The 23,549-nt window shown below is 42.9% G+C and overlaps 1 protein-coding gene across 2 annotated transcripts in view; it reads left to right on the plus strand.

The window, feature by feature from the left end:
* IARS1 (isoleucyl-tRNA synthetase 1) overlaps nucleotides 1-23,549 on the plus strand; it is a 167,262-nt gene that overhangs the window by 69,459 nt on the left and 74,254 nt on the right. For both annotated transcript variants that reach the window (XM_054975723.1, XM_054975724.1), the window contains exon 14: nucleotides 21,990-22,116. In XM_054975723.1, the coding sequence (XP_054831698.1) occupies nucleotides 21,990-22,116 (127 nt within the window). The remainder of the gene's footprint in view (nucleotides 1-21,989; nucleotides 22,117-23,549) is intronic.

Below are 23,549 nucleotides of genomic sequence, written 5' to 3' on the forward strand. Positions count from 1 at the left end.
GCCTGTATGCTGTGAGGCGTCGCCTATTGGTACTTGTGTTTGTATTCCCCTTTGAAGAATATGCTGTAAGGCGTTGCCTATTGTAAGTTTATGCTTATTTAAAATTTTTTTGGAGCATTGAAAAGTAAGGCGTTGCCTATTGTAAGTTTATTTTGCTTACTTTAAAAATTCTTGGAGCTTTGAAAGTTGTAGACTTTATTGATATTGGTTCAAGAGCTTGAGGTTCATTCCATGTGAGTTAATTTCATAAGCTTTGTTGTCTTGGAGCATCGCTCGTTTCAACCCCTCGCGGGATTCCCCCCCCCCTTTATTGTATTGGCTTTTGGCGAGGGTAGCCCTTTCTTTTCTGCTTACTACGTAATGGAGAGCCAAGCTGTAAAACCAAGATGCCTACATTTCCCATTAAAACTTGAGGTAAGCTGACAAGTGTCCAACCTGTGTCAGGCGTCACTTGTAGCTTGGCTCTGAGGTTTCCAATGCAATAAGATCCGACGCCTCAGATCTGGCATTCAAAGTGTAAAGACTCCACCAAGGTCCCTATCCAAGCTACATTGGAACCATCAAGCAGAGAAGGAGCCTTAGAGGGAGAGTCTCCTAGGAAAAGGACAAAAAAGACCAAGCATTTGGTCCCCAAGGAGGTTACTTCCAGGACACCACCTAGAGGTTAACGGATAGACCAAGAAGTTTTTGTGATTGAACCCTCTCTTACTCCCTGTATGTGCTCCAGGATATCATCAGTGCATTCCACAATACCATCACCCTGCTTACCTGAGGAGGAAGGAGAGATTCTACGCAGGAGATACTGGTCAACCCAATCCTCATTGCCTCAGAAGGGCTACTTCAGACAGCATACCAAAGGACTACTTACAAGGTGGACACAGAGAGCCACACAGATGTATGGCCCAGGGAACCCTCACCAAGGCCACTAAGGAGACAACACTTCTCCAGTTCAAGGATCGCTTTTCAGTTTTCAGAATCAGAAACTGGTCCTGACTGTTCCTGGCTGGAAACAGCCCTAGCAATTCTTCAGACCCTTCACCTGATGATACAGTGGATGGAGACTGGAGATACGTAACCTGTGGATGATTTCCATGCTTACACAGAACAACTCATGAGAATGGCAAGATCCTTGGAGATAGATATCTCTCCAACTGAGCCCAAACCCAAAGATAAGATCCTTAAACACATTTATTAAGGTTCCACCTCAAATGTGGCGTTCTCTATTATTGAAGGATTAGCAGAAATAATGAATACTCTCCTGGAGAAACCTGCATCGGCTACAGCTACCACTAAAAAGGCTGAAAGCCTCTACAAAATGAAGCATGATTTCTTTGCATATCTGTCATCACGTCCTCTGCCCTCCTCGCTTATAACTAAAGAGATGCAGACATGGCAAAGACAGGATCCACACTCCACCCCTTCTGATAAAGAAGGAAAGAAACTTGATGCCACAGGAAGAACACTATTCATCTGCTGCATTAAACAAAAAAATGGCGAACTATAGCGCAATGATGGGAACGTACCAAATTTTTCTTTGAGGCAAGGCAGCTGCTTTTCATGACAAGTTGCCAGAGGACCAGAGATATCTGGTCAGGATTATTCAAGAGGAAATTATGAGACTTCCAAGATACCACATCAATGCTGGCTGCAATGCTGCTGACACTTCAGTGAGATTCTTGGCATCAGCCATAGTATTGAGAAGACATGTATGGCTGTGCGTGACAGCGCTACCCACTGAGATACATGCCAAGGTGGAAGACTTACCCTTTGAAGGGAAAATGCTTTTCTCAGAAAAAACGGATGATTACCTGTCCCAGAAAAGGAAAGATCGTCAGACAGGACATTCATATGGCATCCTCCTGCCAGCACAACAAAGCCATGGAAGACAGTTCAGAAAGCAATCCCAGTACAGATGGAAGTCTCACTATTTCTCTTGTGGTCCGGAGTGGGGCAGTCAAGACCTCTGGGTAGCTCCTCCTCCGTCTCTTACGCAGGGTCGGACGAAGCTTGCGATCCTCGGGGGAGGGGCTCCCAGGCTGCTCCAGTTTTTTCTGGCCCTGCTCTGCAGGGGGATGCGAAATCCTTTGCTCCGTGGGAGCAGCGATCCTACATAGAACGACAAGGAAAAGAGGCGCGTGCTCAGCGGGGAAAGGAAGGATTTTCTGGCAGCGACCGGCAGAGAAGTCCCCAAGGAAATAAAAAATGAGGTGAAGAAAATAGCCCTAGCAGCAGCCTTCACAGCGGACGCCACTCTGGATTCATTCCAAATGTCTTCCAGGGACCATTGCGGAAAGTAAACAAATGGAAAAACAACTAAGATTTCATTCGATCCCGGAAACAGAGGAAAAGACCGCCCGAGAGCAGATTACAGAAATTTTGGCAGAGTACCTGGGGAAGGAGGAAGAGGAAATTGCAGCTCTCCTAGATGTGGTGTACAGAATCAACTCAAAATTTGTGTCTCAGAGGAAGCTACCAAGGGACATGATTGTGCAATTTACGACAAGAAGTACAAGGGAATTAATTGTGACCAAACAGTTCCAGGATCCACTAGAAGTTGATGGAAAGGCGGTAAGAATCATGAAGGAACTGCCCAGATCGGTGTTGTTGGAAAGAAAGAAATACATGGAGCTAGTTCAGATGTTAAAAGAAATGAAAGTAAAATACCGATGGGAAATACCAGAGGGACTGACATTTGAATTTGGCGGAGCAAGAAAGAGCATCAGATCTGGTCAGGAAATGGAGGATTTTATTAGTAAAAATGAAAAGGACTTGCCAAAACCACAAAGGCTTGATCATGGAGTGTAAAGTTCTATCTTGGAATGTAAATGGACTAAACTCACCCTGTAAACGTAAGGTTATTTTCCACTGGCTCGTAAAACCGAAATGTAAAATTGTATGCCTACAAGAGACACATATCAGAAAGCAAGATGTAAAATATTTGAAAATGGCAAAGCTGGGAAAAGAGTTTGTAGCTGCCTCCAAACAGAAAAAGAGGGGTGTTGTATTGTATATAAAGGAGGAACTACAGCCTAAAGTGGTGTTAAGAAGCTCGATATTTGGCGGTGAAAATAATTTGGAATTCAAAAAAGACATTGGTGATTGGAATTTATGCGCCTAATGGTGCAAAAGAAAACTTTTTTATGGACTTACAAAAACAGATGAATTGTCTTATGATCAAATAATATTGGCAGGTGATTTTAACGGAGTTACGAACTTGGAGGAGGACAAGAAATCTAAGACTACACTAAAGAAAAGAGGACTACTACCAAAGTCATTTTTTGCAATCACAAAACAGGAAAGTTTAGAGGATGTATGGAGGAGACAGTACCCCAAGAGTAGACAATATACATATTATTCTGCAAGACATTTTACACTATCAAGAATTGACATGATCTGGGCCTCCAAAGAACTGTTGCTTTGGACTAAAGAGGTGGAAATAATGCCAAAGGTAGGCTCAGATCATAATCCAATTGTGTGGAAATTTGGTAAGAATAGTAAAAGAAGAGGATGGAGAATAAATGAGGACCTGTTACAAATGGAAGAGAATATTGCGTTACTGCGAAGGGACACCAAGTTCTTTTTGCAATGCAACTTGAATAAAGAAGTATCGACAAACAAGGTTTGGGATACATATAAGGCTGTGATCAGAGGGATACTAATGGACTTGAATGCAAGAGATAGGAGGAAAAAGGAGGAAAAAAGACAAGAAATCATGGAAAAAATTAAAGCCAAAGAGATTCAACTCAAAAAGAGACCAAGCAAAAAGAAAATATATCAGGATATTAAAATATTGCAGGAACAGTTATTGACAATGAACAATAAAGAATTGGAGTGGAATTTAAAGAGGATGAATCAGAGGTCGTTTGAGGGAGCAAATAAGCCTGGGAAATATTTGGCATGGCAACTAAAAAAGAGGAAAGAGAAGAAAATTATTAGCACGATACGAGAAGATGATAAGTTACTAAGTGATCAAGTCGCCATTAGTAAAGCCTTTTTTAAATTTTACGCAAAATTATACCAAAAAAAAGAGGTGAACAAAGATTCAATAGCGGATTATTTAGATAAGATGAAACTTCCGACAATCTCAGAAGGATGGAAAGAAAAATTGAATAAGGAGGTGACAGAAGAAGAAATAAAAGAAGCTATTCAATCAACGAAGCTGGGGAAGGCCCCAGGTCCAGACGGATTAACGGCAAAATTTTATAAAACAATGGGCCAAGAACTGGTGCCTCTCCTGAAGGAGGTAATGAATGGTGCTATGCAAGACCAAGAGATTCCTGACACTTGGAAGGAGGCCAACATATCATTGATTCCAAAAGAAGGACAAGATTTGACTAATGTTAAAAATTATAGACCAATTTCATTGTTGAATAATGACTATAAAATATTTGCAAAGGTATTGGCGGAAAGAATTAAAGGATGGATGTCGGAATTCATTGCAGAAGAACAAGCGGGATTTTTACCTAATAGACAAATTAAGGACAATCTGAGAACAGTAATAAATGCTATTGAATATTATGATAAGCATTGCGATAGAGAGGTTGATTTCTTTTTCGTAGACGCAGAAAAAGCATTTGACAATCTGAACTGGGACTTTATGTTCGCCACTATGGAAAAGCTGCAAATGGGAGAAAAGTTCATACAAGCAGTTAAAGGAATTTATAAAGACCAAAGTGCAGCGATTGTAGTGAATGACGATCTGACAAAAAAACTAAAAATAAACAAAGGTACAAGGCAGGGCTGCCCATTGTCTCCATTGTTGTTTATATTGATCTTGGAAATACTGATGATCCAGATACGAGAGGACGATACAATTTGAGGTATAAAGATAAGAGAGTTTACCTACAAGGTCAGAGCATTTGCAGATGACATAATGTTGATTGTAGAGGATCCAATCGACAATATGTCAAAGGTAATAAAGAAGATAAAGGAATTTGGAGACTTGGCCGGTTTTTTCGTAAACAAAAAGAAGTCGAAGATACTATGTAAAAATATGACTAAACAGAAACAACAAGAATTGATGGAATTAACGGACTGCGAGGTAACAAAGTAAAATATTTGGGAATTGAATTAACTGCAGAAAATATAGACTTATTTAAGAACAACTATGAGAAGCTGTGGATACAAATAGAGAGAGACTTGATAAAATGGAACAAGTTGAATCTATCATGGTTGGGCAGAATTGCGACAATAAAAATGAATGTGTTACCTCGTGTGATGTTTCTGTTACAAACGATTCCGATTATCCGAGACTCTAAACAATTTGAAAAATGGCAAAGAAAAATTTCGAACTTTGTGTGGGCAGGCAAGAAACCACTTGTTAAAATGAAAGTGTTACAGGATGCGAAAGAAAGAGGTGGCTTGCGACTGCCCAACCTAAGACTGTATTATGAAGCAATTTGTTTGACACGGATAAAGGATTGGATAATGTTGAAAAATCGCAAACTTCTGGCATTGGAAGGCTATAAGAAAATATTTGGATGGCATGCATACCTATGGTACGATAAAATAAAAGCGGACTCTCGGTTTCTGCATCATTATATCAGAAGACGCCTCTTCACAATCTGAACGAAATATAAGATGTATCTGGAAAATCAAATCCCCTCTTGGGTGGTCCCATATGAAGTAATAGACCCGAGAACTGTCGATAACGAACAGCAATGTTTAACTTACAAGGAGATAACACAAATACAACAGTTAACGTTAAAAATAAAATCAGAAGAAGAATTGTCTCCTTGTTATAATTGGTTTCAATACAGACAGATCAGAGATCTTTACAAATCGGACTGTTCAAGAGGAGGAATAAGAATGGAAAACTCAGAATTGGAAGAAGTAATGCTACAAGAAGGCAAGAAACAAATTTCAAAGATTTATAAGATACTTCTGAAATGGTACACTGAGGATGAAACAGTGAAAGTACAGATGGTGAAGTGGGCAATAAACTTTCATAAAGAAATAACGATGGAGTCCTGGGAGCACTTGTGGAAGAATACAATTAAGATTACAACGAGCATGAATATTAAAGAAAATGTGTATAATAATAATAATAATAATAATAATAATAACAACATTCGATTTATATACCGCCCTTCAGGACAACTTAATGCCCACTCAGAGCGGTTTACAAAGTGTTATTATTACCCCACAACAATCACCCTGTGAGGTGGGTGGGGCTAAGAGAGCTCAAGAGAACTGTGACTCGCCCAAGGTCACCCAGCTGGCTTTGTGGAGGAGTGGGGAATCAAACCCGGCTCTCCAGATTAGAGTCCCGTGCTCTTAACCACTACACCAAACTGGCTCTCTGTATAAGATGATATACAGATGGTACCTAACACCAAAAAAAATTGCACTGGGGAATGCTAATATGTCAGACAAGTGCTGGAAATGTAAAAAGCACGAAGGATCACTATATCATATGTGGTGGACATGTGAAGTAGCTAAACAGTATTGGGGTGAAATAATTGAAGTAATAAATGAGATTTTACAAATACAAATAAATAAGAACCCAGAATTGTTGCTACTGAACTTGGGAATGGAGAACGTTCCAGTGCAGCACAGAACATTGTTATTTTACATGACAGCTGCAGCAAGATTATTGTATGCGCAGAAATGGAAAGTGCAAGAAGTACCTACTGTAGAGGACTGGATTTACAAATTGCTGTACATGGCAGAAATGGACAAAATGACAAGAAAACTTAAAGACCAAGACCCAGAACAATTTATGGCAGACTGGGCGAAAATGAAACAATATTTGGAGAAAAAATGGGATGTGAAAGGAGAACTGTGGCAGTTTGAGAACTTTTAAACTATGATACTACAAACAGAAGAGAGAAGTGACTTTACCAATAGAAGAAATGTGTGTCTATATTAATCTAAGCTAGGATTATAGTTAACTATAGGAGGGGTAGAATTTATAACTGATACTTAGAAGTGGGATTGATATACTAGAAAAAGTAATATAGCATACATATAGTAAGGGAAGAGGAAATTATTTAGAGTAATACATGTTATTAAGTTAGAATATTAACTATTATTAAGTTTGAATTATGGTTAAGTATAAGATATGAGAAGTATGCTGTTAATTATGGGAAGAAGTATTAGTAAAATTAATTTGATAAGTATGTTATTAATTTTGGGAAGAAATATCAGTAAAACTAATATAGTATGTATAGATTATAGAGTAATTAGGGCTTAGAGTAAGGATTGCTATGTAGGGATGCTTGATTGTCTAATATAGGATATGTTAAGTAATAAAGGGGGTAGAGGGTTGGAAAGCTGTTGGAAGTCAAGAAGGAGGGGGGGAAAGGGTGGGGATTAGGTTAGATTTAATCAGATAGGGTTTAATTGAAATATTGTTTGAAATTATGCTCACCAATAAATTTAAAAAAAAAAATGTCTTCCAGGGGCATGGGTTTTAACGTAGCAGCCCGTAGGAATACGTGGTTGAGAAACTGGAACGTGGATCAACAAGCCCGTAGCAGGGTAGCAGCGATCCCATACTCGGGCTCCAAACTCTTTGGAGAGGCTCTGGACAAATATCTGGTGGAAAACGCCGAAAAGAAGAAAAGTGCTTCCATCTAAGAAAAGGGAACCGCGGTACAAAGGAAGACATTCCTTTCGAGACTTCAGAAGATCGGCCAGGCAGAGTACCGACAGACCGTTTAAGAGCAGATGGCAAACCAAATCAAGATCTGATGCCAGACCCTTTGCCTTTAGAAAGTCGGCCACCCAATCCAAAGGGCATAAGAAAAACATCCAAGCATGACTATCTGTGCTACGGGAAGACCGGTCAAATCGGGGGTCGCCTCCAGGCTTTTGCGTCCCAGTGGAGGCGAACCATCTCAGACAGATGGGTGCTGGAAACAGTATCCAAGAGCTATTCCTTGGAATTCGAGAAGACACCAACCAGACGATTCATTCAAGTGTTTCGGAATCAATCGCAGCAGAAGCACTGGAAAATAAAAGAAGCCATCCAGCACCTGCTACAGATCAAGGCGATAGAACCGGTGCCTACACAGTTCAGGAAACAGGGGGTGTATTCCATTTTCTTCATCATCCCCAAAAAGAACTGGGAGATCAGGGCCATCTTGGACCTAAAGTGGCTGAACCTTCACATAAAATCCAGAAAGTTCAAAATGGAAATGATGAAATCCACCACTGGAGCCATACAGCAGGGGGACTTTCTGGCATCCATAGATCTGTCAGAGGCCTACTTGCACATCCCCATACGTTCCTCTCACAGGAGGTATCTGCGCTTCGCCTACGATGGGGAGCACTACCAATACAGGGCTCTCCCCTTCGGCCTGAAATCCACGCCAAGGGTATTTACCAAAGTGCTTGTGACACTGGTGGCCTTCCTCAGAGTCCAAGGTATAGCCCTGTCTCCTTATCTGGACGACATTCTGATAAAGGCTTCCCGAAGAGAGAGAGGCAAGTATAAATCTCCTGGAGCTCAAGGCAATAAGAAACGGACTTTTGGGGTTCGAAAGCGACCTCCAGGGCAGTCACTTGATGGTACACACCGACAACATGACAGCGAAGGCCTACATAAAGAGGAAGGGAGGTACCAAGTCCAAACTTCTGACCAAGGAGGCAGAGAAGATTTTCCTCTGGGCGGAAAAGAGCGTAAAATCGATAAGGGCAAGCCATATTGCGGGACAGCAGAACATCCTGGCGGACTGGCTGAGTCGGAACAGGGTGGACCAGTCCGAATGGGCTCTGAACAAACAGGTATTTGCGCAAATATGCCAAAGGTTCGGCACCCCAGAGGTGGACCTCTTCGCTTCCATAAAGAACAGGCAAGTACCACAATTCTTCTCGAGGTACAACGAACCAGAGGCGATGGGAGTAGATGCGCTGACTCAGGAGTGGCCGCTTTGTCTTCTTTATGCCTTCCCTCCATCGAAGATCATACACAGGGTACTTCAGAGGGTCTTAGACCAGAAGGCGAACGTTATCCTGAGCACACCCTTCTGGCCTCAGAGGCCCTGGTTCCAGGACCTCAAGAGGATGTCTTGCGAGAACCCGTGGACTCTGCCACACAGGGAAGATCTTCTGGCACAAGGGAAGATTCGGCACCCAGACCCTGCATCCCTAAAGCTGACGGCCTGGAGGTTGAACATGGCCAGCTTAGGGACTTAGGGTATTCAGAAAGGGTAATCTCCACGATGCTGGCTTCAAGAAAGGGCTCTACCAACAAAAGCTATAATAAAACATGGCAAGTTTTCAATGACTGGTGCATCAAGAAAAGTCGCGACCCGATGTCGGTACCCATGAAACAGATTCTTCTATTTTTACAAGACGGATTGGACAAAGGGCTTAGTACCAGTACGCTGAAACAGCAGGTGGCGGCAATCTCGGCCATCAGGGGAACCAAGACTGGAACATCTCTCACTACACACCCCCATATCAAGAGGTTCTTGAGAGGGACCACGTTGCTGAATCCGCCTCAAGTAGATCATTTTCTGACCTGGAATCTGAACTTGGTGCTGAACGCGCTCACTAGGGAACCCTTCGAACCAATGGCAACCTGTTCCCTGAAAAATTTGACACTTAAGACAGTGTTTCTAGTGGGCTTGACTTCTGCCAGGAGGGTGTCAGAAATAGGGGCACTCTCGGTAAATAGGGACCTGTGTATTTTCCATCAAGATAAGGTAGTGTTGAGAACAGATCCTGCTTTTATACCAAAAGTCAACTCGTCCTTCCATAGGGGGGAAGACATCGTCTTGACCTCTTTTTGCACCAATCCCAAACATGATAAGGAGAGGGAGTGGCACAGGCTAGACGTTAGAAGGGCACTGAGTTTCTATATTGATAGAACAAGCCAGATACGCAAGGGGGAGAACATGTTTGTTTTGTTCAGACAGAACACCATGGGAGAGAGAGTAACGGCATCCACGCTAAGTAGATGGATCAGGGAGTGTATTGGGTTAGCATACAAGGCCAGGAACCTTTCACCCCCAGAAGGCATCACTGCCCACTCCCTCAGAGGGACAGCCACCTCTGCAGCTTACAGATCCTTCCCATCACTGGAAAAAATATGTAAAGCTGCAACATGGAAATCAGTCCACACCTTTACCAAGCATTACAGGATAGATCAGATGGCCTCGGCTGACACGGCCTTTGGCAGGAGGGTGCTTCAGCACATCCTAGACACATAGAATACCCGCCCCAGGGTTCACTGCTATGCATATATCCCAGAGGTCTTGACTGCCCCACTCCGGACCACAAGAGAATGGAAGATTTATACACTTACCGTGAAGCTTCCTTTCTTGGTGGTCCAGGAGTGGCGCAGTCACAATCCCACCGGGTACATAAATGGTCACGTAAAACAAATATATAAGTGACAAAGAAGGGAAAAAAGAGTTAACAACATGTTTAGGTTATTCACTTAGAGTGCAGTTATACTGTTACGTTTTTGGAATAGTTAACCCGTTGCCGTTATAGTTACCTGAAGCAGGACAGTAACAGCCTTGGAACGGGCTCAGTGGAGAATCGATGAGGGCTTGAAAAGGAACTGGAGCAGCCTGGGAGCCCCTCCCCCGAGGATCGCAAGTTTCGTCCAACCCTGCGTAAGAGACGGAGGAGGAGCTACCCAGAGGTCTTGACTGCCCCACTCCTGGACCACCAAGAAAGGAAGCTTCACAGTAAGTGTATAAATCTTCCATTCCAGCCATATCAGGGATCCATGTATCCTTCCCAATGGTCTTATCAAGGCAATCAAGGTGGCTTTGCAAAGAGAAAGCAACCTCACAGGCCAAGGCAGGGGTCACATTCACACCACACCAAGGAACAACATCAAGATGCCAAGCAGTTCTGACTAGTTCAAGGTCCAGAACTAGTTTTTGGTGAAAGGCTACTACTGGCATTGGGCTCAGTGAGGGTGAAGACTCCTCAGAGGAAGATGAGCCTCGTGTAACCAGCCAAGCCAGCCCTGATGCAGCTGAAGCTGGTAATCAGGAGGAACAGCTGCTGGCAGATCAGAGTCCGCGACCAGCAGCTGAGCCAGCAGCCCCAACACCCTGCAGCCAAAACACCACTGGTGAAGCCCAGCCATGCCCTCCAGTTCCACCACCACTGGTGAAGCATTGCCAAGGATGCCCAAACCCGCAGCTTCACCCAGAGAGCGCCGTAGGCAGAAGCAGTGGGTGGAGCTGCAGGAGAGGCGGCAAAGTGCACACCTCCTGGCCAGACGCCTGCTGCTTGTGGAGAGCAATGAGGAAGTAAGCACAGGATAGCTCCCCAGCAGCTGGCTGCCAGCCCAGCCTACCTATAAAACCCTGCCACAGACAACCAGGAAGTGTGGAAGCAACATGTCGGAATCCTGTTCCTGCTGCGGCCACTCTGCTGAACCATGCTCAGTATTTCAGTGCATACATGAGCTTTAAATCTTTATCATGGATTCTAATATGAAATCTGTCAAAGTGCTGTGAAAGTGACAAGAAAATAGAAATTGTAATCCTATAATAATATTGTAAAGTCATAAACCAAGAGTTTTATGTTCTACTAAGAGTACTACTTTATGCTGACATAGTAGTCACTTTATCTTCACTACATGCAGAAGAAGGAAATACAAACTCATTCCACAATAGTACCAAAGGTGATGTGATGGTCAGGAATTACCTGAAATGGACCACATATGAAAGTAACGGGGAAAAGGCTAGTTCCAACAAATATTTGCTATTTTGCAATGCATAGCTTGTTGCTGTTGTGTGTTGTAGTATTGTATAGTATATGTAGGTATTGAGTCAAGTATTGTCTGACTGACATATGTTAACCTTGATGCAGTAGAAGCTTTGAACTGACCCATATATAGAAACATGTACCACTGTACCAGATGCTGGTACCCATGTCCAGCATGGAGAAGCTCAAAGATCCACCTTCTGTTTGTGGAGGGCAGAAGAGTGCAAAAGAGTCCCCATTTTGAAGCAATTAAAATACTTTTTACAAAGTGGGTATAGGGAAGTGTGACAACACGGGAATGTGAGGAATTATTTTTTTCTTCATTTCCCATGATGCTCCAATGGTGGGTAAGTAGGATTTTTAATTTAGGCTTAAAATATTACAATCAGCGAGTTTAATACAGCAGAAGAAAATTCCATACCCTGACTCCTAAGTTGTATCTGGAACAGATGACAATTTTGTTAGTATGCCCCTTTTTCTTACTGAAAGGGCAGTTTATGAATATGGAATATCATAAACCCCTTTTCCTCATGTGCCTTAAGCACAAAACAATGCCTGGCCAGGCAGAACAGATGACACAACCCCAGCTGGAGAAGGTGTGTCAGATTGACTAACTACCCCTCCATGTTCCAGAGAAGCAATTAAGTGAAACAAAGAGGTCTTCCAGGAGTTCATGCTTCATGTTATCAACACCCTTCCGTACCTTCCCTCACCCACCTTCACAATCAGGAACCTGATAAACCCTTCCCTTCTGGCAGTCTCAGGACATCAAGCACCCTTCTCACCTAACGTTTCTCCCAGATATGTACAATCAAGCCTTTCTCACTGTTTCACCTCCGGACAAGCCATCAAGCTATTCTTTCAGGGTCAGAAGATGTAATTCTTCCGCAGAGTACATTTTGCACTATAACTATGCTGCCCTCAGCCATGTGCTGTGCGTGTGTTCCTTGGATCCATATGCACCCCCTCAGACATGTATCTGAGCCTTCTTGCTGCGAAGTGCTAGTTGCTCATGCTGCTGCCTCTATGGACATCCTCCCTCTCCTAGACTGATAAATATTGCCCTATCCTTAATCTCTCTCCCTCTTCCTTCCTGATTTTCTAGCTAGTCTGGTGTGATTTTCTGTGTGTTTGCCTTTTATTGCTCTGTTAATTAAATAAACCTTTTCTTTAGAACATTTTCCTGTTCATTTAAGAGTTTCTGTAAGGGAACAATCCTAGTATACATTGGTGGAGATCATAGGTACTCCCCTCTTGTTTAATGCTTTAATGCTAATTCCCCCAACTCACAAGGAGACCTCCCATTTGGGTAACCGATTAAGAACAAATTTAAAGCATCACTGGTCCACAGGAACCCTCCAGGTGTTCTGTAGACCATGGGAAAGCTGGGAAAAAGTTGACAAAGGCTATGTGGGTGACGGAGCAAGCTGAGCTCACAACAGCATGCCAGTTTTCTTATTGTGTTGCTAAATTCAGTTTTTTGTGCAGAGAACTGGTCCTGGGCTGAGAAAAGCAGAGCAAGGTGCAAAGAAGGCTAGAAAATGTGGGAAAGTGATAGTGGAAAGTAGGTCTAGACTGCAGGCAAGTGATGTGCTTGAGTTACTGTTTGTTTTGTTTTTAGTATTGCAAGAAATGCAGTGGTGGGCCTCAAGGCTCCATTAGAACAGATATGTTTCCTTTGATCTAGATCACACTAAGTAATTTTAGAATGTTACTGAAATTTTCTTCCCGTTTTCCAATTGAATACACCCAGTCTTTTTGAATATTTTTTGTGATTCTGTATTTTAGTCTGCCGTTTTCTTGTGACAGCATCTAGTGCTTGTTGGTCATTATCTACATCATAAATATTCATAAGAAAAGGCACAGTATAAATAATTAAATCAGTGTCCTAGCTGCTGTGAATAGATTACAAGTCAATTCGTAGTGATCCTTATGGACAGTCAGTGAATGCTAGTAATATTATGAACAAATGACATGTTTTATTGTATCCAGTTATTAACTTAATGGCATATAAAATCTTTTTCCAGAAAGCAGTAGTCTTTGGAATAACCACTGCATATGCATGAAGTTAGCTACAGGCTGAGATCGTTTTTAGCAGACATTGTTGCATAACAGCTCCACTTCAACAAAACCAAGAGAGCAGAAGTATATGAGGTGTACGCTTCAGGTTTCCGATTCAGGTTTTTAACCTGAATCGGGCCCAATTCAGAATGATTCGGTATTTTCAAATTGGCCCCAGCATTGCTGAGCCGATTTGGAAATACCAAAGCAAAGCTTTCTGAAGTGCTTCGGAATGTTTCAGAAAGCTTTGGGTAGAGCGGCAGCAGCCGCAGCACTTTTCTTTCTTTTCTGATTCACTACAACCGGCTCCTCCTACCGAGTAAAAAAAGGCATTGGGAAGGTTGAAAACCGCGTCTTTCTTGCTGTTTGAAAACAGCAAGAAAAATGATGCTTTGAGTTGCTACAACCCCCTCCTCTCCCCTCCCATCAGGTAAAAAAAGGCAGGAAGCTTGAAAGCAGCACTTGCTGTTTGCAAACGGCAAGAAAATTGCTGTGGCTACTGCTGCTCTACTGGTTTCTGAAGTGGCTTAAATACCCAAATCTTTTTCTGAAGTGGGAAAACCAAATCTTTTTGAGGTGCACACCCCTAGAAGTATGCTCTACCCTCATGCCATATTTCACTATACTCTAGTACTGTTAGCATTATCCCTTATTATTGCAATGTTGGAGTGTGTCAAGAAAATGTTTATTTATTTATTTCTAGTCCTCCTTTCTCACTGAGACTCAAGGTAGATTAGAGTGTGAGTCTGTTTAGGCAGTATCAAAGATATTTCAATAAACATTTGATTATTTGTTTATTTGTTTAACCTGTCCTCTCCACAAGCAGGCTTAGGGCAGGTTGCAGCCAGAACAATACATAATAAATATCAAAAAAATTATATAAAAACACAGTTAAAGTCTCAACATGGCATCTAATTCGCATAAAGTGCAGCAACTGTAACCAGAACCTCTCAGTACAGGTCAGGAGGAGAACTGCCAGAGAGTCACCACAGCAAGGGCAGGGAGGCCGAAACAAAAATGAGGGACTGCCTGCCTCAGCCATAAGCCTGATGGAACAGCTCTGTTTTACAGGCCCTGTGGAACTGTAAAAGATCCTGCAGGGCCCGGATCCCAACCAAAAGACATTCCACCAGGACTGCACTAGAACCGAGATGGCTCTGGCTGAGGACAGGTGGACATAATTTGGGCCACGGACCACCAGCAGATGTTGGCCAAAGGAACATAAGACCCTCCAAGGGATATAAGGGAAGATCCAGTCCTGAAGATATGCTGGTCCCAGTCTGCTCAGGGCTTTAAATGTCATAACAAGAACCTTGAACTTTATCTGAAGCTCAGCTGCCAGCCAGTGCAGCTGATGTAGCACCTGATGAACGTAGCACCTGATGATCCCCATAAGAACCTGTGCTGCTGCATTCTGGACCAGTTGCAATTTCTGGGTCAATCTCAAGGGTAGTCCTGTGTAGAGCGAGTTACAGTAGTCTAGTATGAAAGTGAACATTGCGTGGATCACTGTGGCTGGATCATGGGGGGGAGAGATAGAGTACAAGCTGCCTCATCTGACAAAGATGAAAAAACGCCCATCTGGCAACTGATGCAATTTGGGCCTCCATCGAAGGTGAGGCATCCCATTTATTGAGTATATACATGCAAATTTGCAAAGATTTAAAAAACGGCAGAAATCCAATACAGAGTTGAGGAAATGTTGAAACAGCAAAAGCAATTTTGTGACCAGTATATTAAACAACATAGGAACTACCCAGTAGGATCATACTTTGAGACCACTTCCTTACAGTACTGTATGTTTCAAATGATAAAATATGGCTAGAGTTAGCGCCACATGCCTATATAATACAGTTCTTTTTAAAAATAGATTTCTGTTTTCATATTTAAAAGGACCTACTGAGTCCCTCTGTCCCGCTGCTTTTTAAATACAGTGAAGATAGCCGAGATATCTCAGATCCTATATCAGCATTTCTCTTACATAGAAAAAATATCTGCTCATCGTGGATCTCTCTTGTTTCTCCTAAGAGTCTGACTATTTACTCCTTACTGTTCCAGGGTTCTCATATCATCTATAGGGAGGTAGATTATTACCAAAGGGAGGGACAATGCTTGGGCCTCTGTCTCCATCCCTGTCTAGCTTCTGCTGCCCTGCATGCATGTGGAACAAAACTTTTGTCTCAGTCACTTAAAAGGCAGGACTGGGGGGATGACTTTAGCTTCTGCTTCTATTTCACTTCTTCCTTAACAACAGGAAGATTTGTCGTTTGTGTGTGTGTGTGTGTGTGTATGGATTGTAGAAAACAAGTTATATCTTTGCTTCAGTTCATCTCCAGTCTGCTTTGCCTTCAGCTACAGCCAGAGTCTTTGCCCCTGCCTAGCTAGGACAAAGTAGTTCATGTAGACACCACCTAGGCTTATATGGAGAGAACACCCTCCAGAAGCTGATGTGGTACAATTATAGGCAGAAAAGGAGAACTCTAAAGGGAGTTTCCTTCTAGGGAGGATACACTTGATTTGCTGACTGTTCTGTCCTCCCCCCTATCCCCGGGAAATAAAACCAGTCAGTGAGGAACTAAAATAACTTATTGATGAGAAGGTTTCCAATTTCAAATGTTCCTGAATGATGGGGAAAAAATGAAATCGTGCCCTAGAAGTACAGTATTTATTTTGGGGGGTTTGGAACACTTAATATTTTTGAATGGTTGTAGTTTAGGTTTCACCTTAATCAGTAAAACTAACTGCTTACCACTGGTACATAGCACCTTTCTGCTTGTGGCTATCTCTTGATGGGAGGCCATTTTCATCACTCAAATACACTGAACTACAATGTCTCATACAGGTTCGGTTTTAGTGTTGGTTTCATCAGTAAGAAAATCCTTTATGGATTGCAGAATCCTTGTATGCTACATTCCACAAATGCTACAGACCCAGTTTGCGGCCTTTGGGGGTGAAGGGGTGCGGAGCAAGGTGGCCACCATTAATCTGGGCTTAGTGGCTCCCAGCAACCCCTGCGTGGGCAGCACAGCAGTCTGTGGTTCAAACACCTGACCAGTCTATTGGCAGTAGGCTGGCTGGGCTTGCATTGGGAGGGCTTCCTGGCCAGCATACCTGGAGGGTGCAGTCTTCCCTCTGGTCTGCTGTCCGAGGGTAAAGGGCAGTGCAGGTCAGGCTTCCAACACTTGGCTCCTGAACCAACTTCCCACCCATCCTACCCTCATTCTAGGGATTGTTGTGTATTTGTAATGGCTCTTGAGTTTAAAAACTTCTGCTTTATTCTCTTGGCTATTCTGTTTGTGTCAGAACTTTGGGAAGGACAGTTTTGGAACTGAGCACACATCCTTTGCGGGGGTGGGGGACAGGGCCACAAGCCCAGTTTCCCATATTTGGGGATCCCCTTAAGGGATCTTGGGAGTGCAGGGAGAAGCCAGTTGGGGGCTTTGGGGGGCATGCTCACTCCCAGGTGGCAGAGGTATCTACACAGAGATTTGCACCGATGTGGAATCCCACGATCTGTCACCCTTTTGTTTTCCCCTTTAGCTGGTGGACTGAAGGGATGAGGGAGGGTCATCTGACAGCTGAATTGGCTGCTGCTTGGATCTGCGCCCTATGCGCCGAGGCTCATAAACTGTAAACCAGTAAGGTTGTGGCCTTTTTAATTCCAACAAGTTGTCTGTGTATTCTATTGCCTTGCCCTCACCCCTACCTGCCCCCCTTTGGCTCTGGGTCCACAAATATTAAAGTCAACTCACAGTGCAATCCAAAACAGTCAGACCCATCTAAGTCTGTTGAACTCAGTGGTCTTAAAAGGATGTAACACTGCTTAAGATAGCCTTGCAAATGGTGATATCAGACTCCAATATGATCCAAATAACAAAGGATACAATTAACTTTTTGTCCTTTATAGACTGCTCATGGGTCTTCCTACTTAGTTTGCTCTCCGGAGAAATATGTTCAGTTTAAAAAAATAAATGGAAACAAGCATGCTCAAAGATAAATATAATTGATGATTGCCTTGTTGTATTTGAGAATCCTTCATTAGAATCTGTTGTTCAAAATGTAAGTTGCTTTTTTTCATCCCCATTAAGCTACGGGTGCCATCCACCAGGATTTTAAAGTAGAAGGCTATTGTATCGAACTGCAAAGTTTCAGAGTTCATTTTCCACATTAGTGAATTGTTGAAATGCTGCTTTATCTTAATTTGGTTTTCCCCTTGTGGTTAGATGGGGTCTTGTAAGGTTAGCACAAAGAATGTAACAGTAATAAGCTCCAACTCTTAAAACTTTTAAATTACATTCTTTCAAAGCATCAGAACTAATACAATTTGAAAGCTAAACTGCAGGATTTTTCTAAATTTACTTCGACAGTAGTTACACTGGGAGTACAACATATCATTACATATACTTCCTGAAAGCTAAAAATAACTTAGTGTTATAAAAAAACAAGAAAAAAATGCAGTCTATTCAGACCCTTAAGCTTTAAGTGAAATCTGCAGTGTGTTTCTGTTTGACTGACTTGGTTGAAGAAACTGTTGTCATTTCATATTAACTTTAGGGCAAGTTTAAAACTGAGATGACGAAGCTTTTGAAAATTGCAGGTGTTTCTCCCAGGGAGAAGAGGGTTTTAGAAATACTAATAATCTCACTAATCCATTTTTTTCAGAACAATGAACTTTACATTGAGTGAATGCTTTTCATGTTTAGTGAGGAATATTACACAAATATTGAAGCAGCAACCTTTCCTAGGTGTTTTTATAATGCCAAACAGAAGAATTCATGAGGATGTGTTCTTTAAAGGATAACTTTGAAGCCCACTAATTGCTAGTGGGTATATGGTAGATAATATGAGGATAACTGAAACAAATACAAACAATCACTCCTTTTCCACAGGAGTGCAATATTTGACATGATACAAGTGCTTAATGTTGACTGAAAGTTTATATAGCACAGTGACTGACCTGAAAACCAGAAGTTTACAGAGCTTCTGAATTTACTAGGTGACTTAAGCAAGCAAATGTCTCTCATCTTCAGTATTTTGTCCTGAGATGGGACATGAGATGGACTTTAAAAACAGAGACAGTCATGAGGCACTTCAAATACTCTGTAAAGCATTTGTCCCAATACCAGGTGTGTGCTTGATAGTGAGAGTAAGTTGCCCAAAGCTGAATTGAGACATGAAACAAAGATTTTAATATCTTAAATTCTTAACCACCAGGTTGTGGCATAAGATCTGTTCCTTTCTCCTTCAGCTGCATTACTATCCTTTAAGCTTTACATACTGAAGTTCTTGTGTCTTCTAGTCATCTATAGTCTTTTTGAAAACTGGCAAATAGGCATGCTATGGAACAGTGATGAAAAGTATAGAAGCCTGCAATTTTAATCTTTAAATTTCTTTTTCCTGATGAGATGTCCCACAATACATTTTACTAGTTCAATAAAATGCTATGCATTCTAGGTGGGTTAAACTAAGGCAGAGATAGAAATTAAGAAAGTGTTGCATGAAATGGATTTTTGGATTTCATACTGCCTGCAGGTATGTGATTCTTGAACATATTTCTTAGTTGAAGAAAAATGAGCAATGGTACATGTATAGCACAGGCTATTTACATTAGAGGGGGAAATTATCTTTTCTGCTTCCGGATTTTTTTTTATCATAAAGAACTGAGATACCAGGAAAGATTTCTCACTCACAGAAGTCTTCCATATGAGTTATCATCCTTTATCCCACTGTTCCTAGTTCTAGCCCATTCCTGATCTTTTTATGTGATGCTGCAATGATGACAAGGCCTACGGGAGTTTAATCCTGCTACTTTTCTCCAAACATACTGTGTTTTTAATGAATGAAAGAAGGTATTGAAAATAATCCTCCAGAACCACTGCATCAGTATGAATTCATGTTAAGTCCATAATTATTCTGGGAGGAGACAGAGACTTTTAACTTGCTAAAATCTTAGAGCTTTGTGCAAGCCTTTGTGAATCCATCACACAGCCATAGCTATGTGCGTAAACTTTGTATGAAGAGTCCAGCTCAAATCCTGGCATCTCCGGTTAAAAGGATCCAGTATTAAGGTAAAAGGTAGTCCCCCTGTGCAAGCACCAAGTCATTACTGACCCATGGGGGATGTCACATCATGACATTTTCTTTTTTTTGAAATTTTTTTATTTTTTTATTAACCTACATTAACTAACAATACAGAGGGAAAGAAGGGGGGCAGGGGAAGGAAAGAAAAAAAAACAGCAACATATAACAACACTACACTACAAATAATGCTTTCCCTTCATACTGCCATTATTAAAAAATTAAAACTTTGTAAGATATTGATGGAGTGGATGACCTTGCAAAATACAGATTACAATCCAAATTAAGTCTTCCTCCCCCCCCCCCCGGGCCTCGGACGCAGTTCTCTCTGAGCAACTGCAACCGCAGTGCTCGTTCCCTCCCCCCCCCTTCAGACTTCAAATCCTTTTCTTCTTCCTTGGTGTCTTGCTGAAATTCTTGATTTTTGTCCTCAAAATCCCTTAGTTGATCTTCTGATGTTATCTTGTAAGCTTGATCTTTGTAACTAAACCAGATACCTTCCGGAAATAGCCATTTATACTTTATTCCACGTTCCCTCAGAAGAGCTGTGAACTTTTTATACTTAAATCTTCTTTTCCGAACTAAAAATGGAACGTCCTTCAGTATCTTAACTTTATTACCCAGAAAGTCCAGATCCGCATTGTATGAGTTGTATAGGATAGTGTCTCGGATCCTCTTAGATGAAAAATCAATGATGATCTCGCGAGGCAGCTGACGCTTCGTTGCATATTTTGAAGAAGCCCGACGGACTTCCAAAATGGCGCTTTTTACCTCTTCTTTAGTTGCCCTCGCGGGTGTCGCCAATAGTTCCGAGGCCAGATCCCATAAATCCTCATTTTCCTCCTCTTTCACATTCTGGATGCGCAAAATTGTCTGTGTTCGTTCCACTTGTAGCCCGATCAGCTGGTTCTCCACCAGCTTTAACTCTTTATTCATTGCCCTCACGAGTGACGTATTTTCCCGAGCAGACTTCTCTGCCCCCCCCACTGCTTCCTTAATGGTTTTCACTTTGCTCTCAATTAAGCCCACCCTTTGATCTGTTTCATTCAGCTTGTCAACAAAGGGCTTTATGGCTTCGATAACCGACCTCTTCACCAAGTCCTCGAGCGACTCTCCTTTCCCCTGCAGGGCAGCCGAGATTGACTTGCCCAAAGCGGGACTCTGCTTTTTCGCTGCCATTTTAGGGGGGGGGGCGCCGACCAAATTCTGAAACTCAGCGAGGGGGAAGAACGAGCCTTCTTAGCTTCAGATCCCACCACTCCTTCGCATGCGCTTGTAATAACAGAAGGGATTCGATTATTTACAGGCTTCCGCCTAGTTCTGCTCTTTGCCGTTTTCCATGGCCCGGCAGCACTCGAGGTGCTGCGCGCGTCTGTCGGCCTCCATAGGAACAAACGGGCAATTTACCCCCTGTATCAATTTCAGGGGGCTCTTCCCGCCGCGTTCCGGACCCTGCCTCCCTCACTGGGAGTTCTGGGGGCTAATCTTCGCAGATCAGCCGGTCAGGCTGCTCGGGCGCTTCCTCTCGGACCTGCGGAGAGGAGCGTCCGACATGGCCGAGAAAACGAAACCGAATCCACATCACGACATTTTCTTGGCAGACTTTTTACAGGGTGGTTTGCCATTGCCTTCCCCAATCATCTACACTTTACCCCCAGGAAACTGGGTACTCATTTTACTAACCTTGGAAGGATGGAAGGCTGAGTCAACCTTGAGCCGGCTACCTGAACCCAGCTTCTGCCAGGATCGAACTCACGTCGTGAGCAGAGCTTGGGCTGCAGTACTGCAGCTTAACACTCTGCGCCACAGGGCTCATTATCCAGTAGGCAATGTGAAAGACTTCTACCTAAGAAAGACTGCTGCCCATCCAAGTATACTGTGCTGACCTTTATAGATCACTAATCTATACAAATACTTTGTGCTTAATCCCTGCTAATTTTAAGACCTAATTGTTGCAGACATACGCCTTAGCCATGTTAAATCTGCTGGGTGCAAGTTGCATGGGAATAGGGGGTGGGGGACGCATGACCCTACTGTTTATCTGTTAATCATTCTGGGGAAGTAAATAGAATATATTCTGATAAAAGCGGTAATATTCTGAAGTAGAAAAGCTATGCATGTGTATTAAACTGATCTTATATAAGATGACCTCTCTTAAAAAAAATTAGGGTCCCTGACTTCGTGAGAGAGAAACGATTTGGAAACTGGTTGAGAGATGCACGTGATTGGGCTATTTCACGAAACAGATACTGGGGGACACCCATCCCATTGTGGGTCAGTGATGATTTTGAAGAGGTAAGAAACATCATTTGAGCAAAAAAACATTCTAAACCTCAATTAGAATTAAAGCAGTTTAGATCTCTTAGCCTAAATCGCTATTTTATTAGTAATCACAGAAAGATAGTCAATTTATACAAAGAAAGAAAGAAAGGTAAAGCTAACTCTTAAGTTATTCTGGCCATAAACTGATGTAATAGTTGCTGAAATAGCACTGTGATTTCAGAAAGTTAGTAAGCTAAAAATTAGCATCTGTATTCCCATTTGAATGTACAGTGTAATGAGATAACATTCTGCATGTATTATTTCTGACTTACCCCCTTCCCTCCTGGAAAAGCCTCTTTTTTAAAATGATGCATCTAGAATAGACATGGGCACGAACAGCATTACAAACGGAAAAAACCAACCAACAGGCTGCTCGGCTGCTTGCGAACGGGCTGTTCGTGAGGCGCCATTCCAGCCGAACGGGTGGTCTCGTCACAAGCCTTGTTCGTTGCGCTCGGCCGCTGTTTGGGAAGCTAGACACTTAGGCGCCTTCAATCAATTGCCTCAGCAACAGAGGGAGGGACTGCCTGAACTCTGTCTGCACTCCCTCTGTCGCCCCGGACACCCCAATCAAATCCCAACTTAGCTTGATGGGCAGGTCTTCCTTCCAAGTGTGGAGCTGCAAAATCAGTTATAATCAGTAACGTGGGAGCAGACACCAGGGGAGGGAGGAGAGGGGTATTCTGTGGCCATAGGAACTCCAATCTCATCCCTGCAAACCCTGTTAGGGAGTTCTGATTGCCAACCACAGACCTCCTGTGTTTCTCAATGAGACCTCTACTTATAAAAGGGCACTGCACTCCCAGTTCTGGCTTTCACTTTCAGCAAGCAGTGGAGTGGGACAGAGCTCTTGATAGCCTTTTGGGAGAGAGACAGGGAGAGTGAATTGGAGCTGGGCTTTTTTCTGTGTGTGGTGGGTAGGAAAGGGAGCTATCCCCTCTGGTTCCAGGGCTGCTGCCAGGCCCTGGGGCCAAGCTCAGTGGGCACCTTGGCTGAGGGCTTACCCTGCCTATTGCTATTATTAGTATCAGTGCCTGATCTGGTCAGGCTTCTGGGTGTGCTGGGCTACGGCTCTAGCCCCAGCCTCTGGTTCCAGGGCTGCTGCCAGGCCCTGGGGACAAGCTCAGTGGGCATCTTGGCTGAGCACTCACAGTGTTCTCTCCTTTTCTGTCCTACTTAATTCTAGTTTGGTGGCACAATGAGTCTTCATGTTGTGGTGGCCGCCACAGGTGGCCGTGGGGTGAAGTGCAAAGGCAGTCCTCCTGGTTTACTTGTGGAGAGCAGTACTGGGTGTGGCTCGGGGGCAGCAGAGAGTACTCCCGCTCCCCCAGATTCACCTGAGGGAGCTATGAAGAAGGCCAAAGAGGTCTTTCTGCTGGGGGGAGAGGATCTCTCTCAATATTAAG

Source organism: Eublepharis macularius, chromosome 4, assembly GCF_028583425.1.
Source record: "Eublepharis macularius isolate TG4126 chromosome 4, MPM_Emac_v1.0, whole genome shotgun sequence".
In the NCBI taxonomy this organism is placed as follows: Eukaryota; Metazoa; Chordata; class Lepidosauria; order Squamata; family Eublepharidae; genus Eublepharis; species Eublepharis macularius.